Raw genomic sequence first — 9137 nt, forward strand, 5'->3', positions numbered from 1 at the left:
TCCAATCCTGTTTATTCTTTTTAAAATAACCTAGAAGGAATAGCAGCAACTTCAAATCTGCTAAAAACATAGATACAATTAAACATCATTCAGTTTTATAATTCACATGGGAGTCATTAACTGGCTTTTAAAAATTCATAAAGCCATAATATGTTCAACTTGGCTTGGAGTAGCCAAATTATAGTTTATGAACTATAATTTATGGCTATTGCGTATCTAGACAATTGTAGCTTATTCAATCCAACTTTGGTTTATTTCAGAAACAATGATAATAAAAACCATAATTGTTTGGACCATACGCTCATCATCACAATCATATTTGAAAATGGTGGCTACAATAGAACCTACTGGGCCTGGGCTATACATATATGGATGACCATTATATGACAATAAAGACTTTTCTGCCAACTTTCACCATCTTGCGATCAGATCTAAATCTAATGATCCTAAAATATAAAGTAAGTGATTAGGACACACCTTTTCTCCAAAGATACCTCACACATTCAAATTACAATATCTGGGAATATATAAGTTATCTGGGAATATATATCAACTGAGAGCTGAGACTTGAACTGAAATACATATAATAGGCAAACAGCACAGGGCTATCAAATGTGGACTGAGCCCTAATAATTGTGGCAAAGACCGCATCTGAGGGTAAGCTAACGTTCCATACTACATGGATATCAAATGGATTGCAGCCTATTCTTCTGCACTTCCTTGCTTCCATTATTCTTGTGTCTTCAAGTGCTCAGGAAACTCATATTTTGGGCTGGGATCTAAACTATCAGCCTCACTGGTAAAGGCATGTTCAATGCAAACTACTACTAGCAGAAAACTTTCTTGCAAGCCACCACCTATCACAATTCAACTGATGGGCATATCAGGAGAAAGACATCAGATAACCTTAGCAGATAAGCAGACTGATGCAGAAAACGTTAGTCCAAATTACATTCGTGTTTCATCTATAGAAGGCTATCAAGGTTAAAGACCTATAAGGCTTGCTCCCCTTAAGCAAACTCTTTTAGAGCAATATATGAATATTTAAGAACTGATGTATAGGACAGTATAAGTAAATGCTTCATTTAGTTATTTTTGCATCTATCCAGCCAGCACACTCAGGTGTTTGAATCATGTTTGAGTGGCAAACATTTAAAATTCAGAAATAGTGTGTATGAACTGGAATTAAATTTGACTGGAAAGAACAACCCAAATGAAAGGTTCCATCACATTATTTTAAGCAACAGCTATCCAGCTTTTTTTTTTTTTTTTAATGCAAGCTGAACCGGATAGCTTGGGACAAGCAGGCAGGAACTTCTGTGCGCTGCAAAGCTGATAAGCAGGGAAGCCTGGAGCCTGTGAGAGAAGCCAAGCTGACAAAGAATTTCAAACAGAAGAAAAGACAAAGAAAAAAGGCATGGGCGATTTTCTAATTGGGAAGTTGAGTATGAAAGAAAGCATATTCAGTGTAAAATACTAATGCGGAGACAGGTAAATCCTGGAATAAACCTTTAAAAAAAAAAAGGCCTATCTGGGAGCCCCATATCTTAAACCTAAGGCCCTGAACTTCTAAACCCCAGAGAAGTCAGGGCATAGATCTTTAGGGCCAACACAGAAATCAATTCCATATACAATATATGAATAAGAACCCATGCTCCCTTATAAGACCAAAGAGCTTGACAAAAGTAAGTGTCATTATTAATTTATAGTCTAAATTAAGCTATAAATACATATGCCATTAGGGTATATTTTCAAGAAAGTTCAGTTGAAGAGCTTTTGACTGTAACAAGAAAGAGGGGGAGGGCACAGGGATTGGACAGCAATATACAGGCAAGAGAGAAGCAAGCATTCAACCCCATCTCAGGAAACAAGCAACTAGACAATCTTAGGGCAAAGGACACTGCCTTTTCAAATGTGAGGGGAGTGATTTTTCCAGCAGCAAAGGTGATGATTAAGCTTTGTGTTTATTCTGCTATACAGACTAAAAAGATTCCAAAATAACTTGTTCATTAGGATCAACTGGTTTGGAGAAAATTAACGTTCAGGTTACACTTAAGTTTTACATTTCAATGGGTCAGGAAAGAACTTCAGTGTCTCACTTCTGAAAAGTTCAAACTAGTCATAGTTGGTAAAAACATGAATTGATGTGACAGTTGTTCACACAGCACTCATTAAAGATCTTTACTAATGTTCAAAATCTAAAAAATTAAATTTGGCTGAAATCTCATTAAATCACATTTCTTAGCTTTAAGGTTTGTTTTGTTCTTGTTGCATGCAACACAAAATTATACTGAGAGCATTTACAGTTTACTGATACCATGCATATATTCCACTGAATCTATTTTGTCCTGCTACATTTTTCTTCCCCCTCTCATGCAGAAAATATGCTTAATTCTGAGTATGAATCAGACCACCAAGCAAGGACATGCATATGGTACTGGAAAGTAATTTGTGGATTTGAATGTGAGCCTACCATATCTGCATCAAGTCTTAACCTCAGAATTCTTTTCCACAGTCAGGATCCTGAAGCAATTCTTGCTTAGGAAATGAAGACTAGAATAGAAGAATATTTCCTTGGATCAGCCATCCTATACCCTGCCTATATCAAGATGGCAGCAAGATCTCCAGCATCTATAAAGACTAAATGAATGGGGAAAGGTGAGAACAAGATTGAAACAAGCATTCTTCCATTTCATATAGCAATGAAACATGGCTGGGAATTATGGAAACTGTTGAACTGCAAGATTGCTCTAAATCAACTGCTATGCTGTATTTTCTCCTTAGGATCTGTGGACAACATGAGGTGATTATTATATCTTCAAACAGCTCCTGTTTAATGCCAGAAACAGAATTTCAGGTTATGGTGATACCAGAATTATCTCCCAAACAAGAACATGGCATCAAGGTCAGAAGTTTTCCATAACTAGTACCACCAAAAACAATATGGATGCCAAGAAGCATATAAAGCCAAGTACTTCAGCTTACCGTTCATTCTCAAGACCAACATAATGTTTACATCATACAGATTTACAGTACTTTTCACTCCAAATAAGGCAGATAAAATTATACATTTGGAGCATCTCGATATGTCTGCTGAACCAACTTCAGTCCATCAGTAGGACAAATATTCATAAGATTATTCAAGCTCAAGTCACTTCCGTACTAGCAATTTACAGCACCTTCAAGAGTTCAACTACTCTTATGCCCAGAAAGAAGAGATGTGGATAAACATTACTTCACTTCAGTGATGCGTGAGTAAAGAAGGCTATGAAGGTGCTCTTAAATGCTAGTGAGGAAATGACCCTAGTGAAGTTTGCTCACTTGGTCAAGTTTGTTCACTTTTCTCAAAGTGAAATTCGATCCTAAAATTGTAAAAGTAACAGATTGTAAAGGTATTATAAAAATAGCATACCACTGCATTTATTGTATTCTGCTGCAATATTCCCTTCACTTCTAAAAGTCCTCCTCCACAATTTGTCCCCATAATCTCCTCACAGTATCCATTCTAGATTCAAAGGATCCTGGGATCTTTCTATAATGCCACCATTACTAGCAAGCTCTCTACCTTCCCAGTTGCATCACCAGTTTGTACTATCCCAAAAACACATATCTGCCTTGAACAATTGATTCAAGTTTCCTCAACTCTCCCATCCCATTTGACCTTCCAGGTTGCCCAGCAGCATCTTCACTCAACTTCCCATCTCCCATTCTTAAATCTAACAGCCAGCCCACCCCCTTTTCTTATTCTTAGGTCCTGAGCACCGTCTCTCTCAGCACTCGGAGTGCGTAGCTTTCCTGGCACAGCCTGCGCAGAGGAATTCCCTGCAACCAATGAATTTGATCTCCCGCCATTCGGCCAGTATCCCCTCTACTCTATAAAGGAAAGTCCCAGTTCATTCCGCCTCCCTTTCTTCGCCCGCCTCCCCACCGGCCCGTTCGCCCGTCCTTAATCAGTCTCCCGGTTTCCCTTTTGGCCTACGTAGCCTTCTTTTCCACGTCCAACAGTTTAATGAACTATTCGGCTCCCCCAAGCCCATCCACTCCCCCCCCAGTTCACTCCGAAACCAACGCACCGGCGGGCCGCTTTCCCCATCCCGGCTCCGGCTGTCCTCGGGGCTCTTTGGCGGCGGGATCCCAACCAGACAAAAGGCGACTCCATTCATCGGGCGCGGCACTGGCCCCGACGGGGCGGACAAGCGGCCAAGTTGGCCGAGAAGGAAGCGAGAGCTGGCGGGACGGAACGCGGCACGGCCGTGGGGGCAGGAGAAGCCACAGCCAGGCTCGGCAGGGCTCCGCTCGGTTGGGCCAGGCTGTACGGACAGCTCCGCCTCTTCCAAGGCGGGCGGCGGTGTCGAGGGGAAGGCGAAGAGAGGAGGGAAGAGAAGGCCCGGCCGCCCACTAAGCCGCTCACAGAGAGCGAGAGGAGGAGCTGTTGGAGCGCACATCAGCAAGCGGGCTGCCCCAGATCCGGCAGCGGAAAGTGGCCCGAGCTCCAGCACTGGACAAGCTGGGAGGCTTGCGAAGAAAACCGGAGGAGGGCAGGGGGAAAGGCAGAGCAGATGAAGAGGGGAAGGGCGATCCTGAGGAAAAGGGACGATTTTGAGCTGGGAAATGATTGGGGAGAGAAGCGAGTTAGCAGGGGCCTAGGCAGTGACACTCTTCATCGTCCAAGTTAACCGTCCGGGGCCTTCCAATGTGTTATATACTATTACGCTCATCCACTTTCTTCCCTACGGAAATTGGGCCTTTCACGGTCCTGGCTGGAAAAAGCTCCTCCAGCTATTGAATAAACTAGGAGGAATTATAAGCCTCGACATTTATGAGGATTTTGAGACAGGATTGTCGAGGAATGCTATCCAATGAATACAATTTTTTTTTTAATGCACACTGAGAGCATATGCACCAAAAACGAATTATGTGTGTGTCCAATCACACTTGGCCAATAAAGAATTCTATTCAATGATAGTCTCTGGTGGGCAGTACTAATTGTAAAGATATCTGACAAAGGAAAATAAATGGAAAATAAACACAGTTACATGATGTACATGCCTTTTAAGTCTTTGTTGTTGTTTTAAGCCGCACCTGCATGTGAAACTTGAGATATTGATACTGCCGCATCATAAATACCTGAGAACGTTCACAATACAAAAGCTGAACATCACATGTCTTAAAAGAGTTTCTCAAACTGAGTTTGAAAGCAAGCTTGTGAATGCAACCCCACTCCAAGGCAGACTGCAGAGGAACAGAACAGGAGCAGCTGAGGGAATGGGGTTAGCATTGGGGGTGGTATGTGTGTGAGGGGGTGTAGGGAGAATGATAGCAAGCTGTCACAGCCAGGCACAGGGATAATGACACTAGGCAAGACAGATGCAGCCTGGTACAAGCAGAGGGATGAGCCAGCATGTACTCTATAGACTGAATGAGATCCATCCAAAGGATGAGATCACAGGACAGAGTGTAGAGTTGCAGCCAGAGCTGGTCAGCCCCAGGAAAGAGGTGGGGGGGTATTGTACAAATAGAAGGAATGACATGTGACAGCAAACACAAGAACAGAGAGGCAGGGAAGATATTTGGTTTTGGTGTTTTTCCCAATGAAAACACCAATCTTCAAATGAAGGAAGATGTAGAGAATACCTTATATTCTACTTCAAACAATTTTCAGGAATATATCAAGCTTCCACAGAAACATACTTTTGGCCAGTTAGCCCACATTGCCCAGCTGCCCTCCAGGTGCGGGGATGTTGGATAACCCAAAGCATCTGGATAACAGTGTTAGGGAAGATTGTTTTGATATGAAAAATACTTTGTATTAAATCTGATGTAAGCAATTTAAAAGACATGCAGATAGAAGTGATTAATTCCTTTCCGAGTTTCATTCCATAGTTGTCCCATTTTCAGTTTTGGTATCATCTTGCCCAATTATTATGAGAACATGGCATGTGACCCAAAACCTCAAGTTGTAGAGGGCAAAAGGATTGAACAGAGATCTGTTCTATAAAGCCTAGAAGAGAAAACAGTAAACACTTTTTTAAATCCTTTTTGAATCCCATCATGTTGACCTGTCTGATCATTCTGACCAGTCTCAGTATCTCAACTCCTGATTCTTCAGAATAATATAAATTATCTTCTAAACTCCCATTCTATCCCCACCTTTAACTGGGTCATAGCATTTGGCTTCTATTGATGAGTGTGTGTGTGTGTGTGTGTGTGTGTGTGTGTAAGTACACAAAGACACATAGTATAGATATATATTTTATAGTATATATATATATATATATATATATATATATATATATATAGATATAGATATAGATATAGATATAGATATAGATATAGATATAGATATAGATATAGATATAGATATAGATATAGATATATAGATATATAGATATATAGATATATATATAGATATATAGATATATAGATATATAGATAGATGTATATTTTATATGTGTAAGTCACACAGAGTTACCCTGTGGTAAGATGGTGGCCAATAAATTTTGTAAATAAATTAATATACCATCTTAATCACATTTCAAGATTGGCTATGGGATGTAGACAGTTTAATTGTCTTGATGGAATTGGAAATTTGACAGGAAGTGTGTGCATTCCTTCATGGGTCTTATGGATCCCTCAACATCACAACACTAGCAATCTTGGTATTTTTTTAAGTTGCCTGTAAAACTCAAAATTGGCTGTTTGAGATAAAACAAAATACAGAGGATGAAACAAAGTAGCTAGAATCCTGAGCAAAGACTCATATAAATATATTGTTAAATACCTCATTTATTTATATTCACGGGCATATGAGTTCTCTATGTTTCTGTTTCAGTGTTAAAAATCAGTGGAGAAAAAAACATTCACAAAGTATGGATTAAGGAACACATTCACAACTGGGAGTAACCTTTTATTTATGTTTCTAAATGAGAAAGGCAAATTTTGAGCCTGCAGGGCTTTCCTTAATCTTAAATATGAGGTCTGATGTAGTAACCTGGGAAATTTTTTTGGGTGGGGGGGATGAATTGAAGACAGCTGCCCATTCATTTCCTTGAAGCAGCCAAGAATGTTTATGCAAACATCGTTCTCATTGCATTTTTCCCCTTAAACTTACTAGACAACCTTCAAAAAAGGAGCCCATATGTCTTAATCTCAGTGCATCTTGCCAGCAGGATCAGAATAATAATACAGCTCTATCATACTAGGGCTTGTAACAATAGAGACCTATGAGCCAAAGATTTGCTATATCTCAAACAGATATGCTATGTCCCAAAAGTCTTAAAATTGCACTTTGCAGACAACCTGTGTATGAAGAGTTTTTAGCCACTCTAAACAGCTATGAAAATGTAAAGTGGCACAAGCAGTATTTTCTGCCCTTCTCAAGAAAAAATAGCTATTATCAGAACACAATTTTTTAAGTAAATGTGTTTAGAATCAAACCTTCCAAAAAGCCCTTCCTTTTACTAGATTTCCTTTCTCTGTTTTAGCACTTGGAGTCAGGTTACTGCTGTTCAACTATGAGAAAAAGATATTCTGAGGACGTGGAGAAACATTTTGCTATGCTAAATTGCTCTGCAGTCTCCATGTGCTTGAGAAGTTTCACAAGAAGCCCATGGACTGAACATTAAGTCTTAAGATAAATATTATGGAACACAACTTCATAGCTGATCATTTCACTATCACATGTATTTCTAGATTAGTTTGCTTCATCAATACATACCTGTCACTTAATTTAGATTCCACAATGGCAAGTTGGTGTCTAATTTCAAATTACTTCATTGTAGGAACTTTCATTTGGAAGGATACTAAGTAATAAAAGGAGAATGTACGCCCTCTAGTGGCTTTCTGGTACAGCACATATCCAATGGAAAGCAAACACAGGTTGTCCTCTACTTACGACCATGACTGGAACCAGAATTTCTACTGCCAAACAAGATGGTTGTTAAATTAGTTGTGCCCAATTTTGTTAGGGTTGTTTAGTGAATCACAGCAGTTGTTAGGTGAATCTGCAATCTTCAGGCAAATCTGACTTTCTCCATTGACTTTGTTTGCCAGAAGCTGACTGGGAAGATTATAAATGGCAATCACATGATTGCAACTATTGTAAATACCTGTTGATTGCCAAGCACCTAAATTTTGATCACATGACCCTAGGGATGCTGCGATGGCTGTAAGTGCGGAAACTGGCTCTAAGTCTTTTTTTTCCCCATTGTCAGTCACTAAACAAATGGCTGTTGGGAACTATCTGTATCCTGTTGCAGAGAAGAAAGAGAGGGGGTGATTTCAGGCAGCACTTTCTCACATCTTTGGTTGATCAAGCTAATGCAATTTTAAAAACATAACTGCCACTTTTTTTTCAAATGATACTCCATGTGTTCCAAAAATTCTAAGATAGCATGGTCCCTTTACAGTAAACAGGATTAGCAAGCAGTGTTTTTGATAGCAACATGAGAGGTTTAATTTCCAAAGCATTTATTATACTTCTGCAGAGGGAACAGATGTCTGACCCTTATCCAATTGAGCTTAGGAAAGCAAAGCTCAAATTTGATGGAGCCATACCCAAGTTACATAAACGTGGGAAATAAGGCCCGTCTTTCTGGGTGCTTAGATTGCATAAACTTCAGTTGCAGTGTTACATTAGAAAATGTCATTTTACTTTCCTATAATTCCCCAAAACAATTCTGGCAGGGCAGTGCGGAAATCAAACTGTCAACAGCCTGGGTCATACAGTAAAGCACAAGGATGTCAAGTTTTTTTTTTTGAACAAATTTTATTAATTTTTTAAAAACAATACACAACTAAAACAAAACATAGGATGTAGTAACATAAAATATCTTTTCTAAAAAAACAAATAAAACATCTTATTTAAAAAGAAATAATTCCAAATTATCACATTTCTATACAAACACAATTTAATATGTATATTTATCTTATCTGATCAACTTCATATCTTTTCCCAACTTCTCTTTATTGCTCCCTTTCCTTCTATTTAATTGTATTTCTTTTGCCTTGAATTATATATATTCATTGTATATAGTTTCATTAGTTCTCTTCCACATCCTTTCAAACATAGACAAACATTACACAAAACATAAATACATAAAACTTCTTTTGGAAAGCGGCTTACCCCGGTTAAATCT

The 9137-nt window shown here is 39.1% G+C and overlaps 1 protein-coding gene across 3 annotated transcripts in view; it reads right to left on the reverse strand.

The window, feature by feature from the left end:
• Positions 1–9137, reverse strand: part of ARHGAP23 (Rho GTPase activating protein 23) — a 201768-nt gene that overhangs the window by 179315 nt on the left and 13316 nt on the right. Inside the window, exon 1 of one of the 3 annotated variants that reach the window (XM_026669813.2) lies at positions 4074–4321. The exons of the other annotated variants lie outside the window; for them this stretch is intronic. Within the exon in view, the coding sequence (XP_026525598.1) occupies positions 4074–4163 (90 nt within the window). The 5' untranslated portion in view covers positions 4164–4321. Of the gene's footprint in view, positions 1–4073; positions 4322–9137 lie in introns of those variants that run through there. 3 annotated transcript variants of the gene reach the window in all.

The sequence above is a fragment of the Notechis scutatus genome, chromosome Z (genome assembly GCF_049901735.1).
Source record: "Notechis scutatus isolate UNSWTSFEM ecotype Mainland chromosome Z, rNotScu1.2, whole genome shotgun sequence".
Classification (NCBI taxonomy): Eukaryota; Metazoa; Chordata; class Lepidosauria; order Squamata; family Elapidae; genus Notechis; species Notechis scutatus.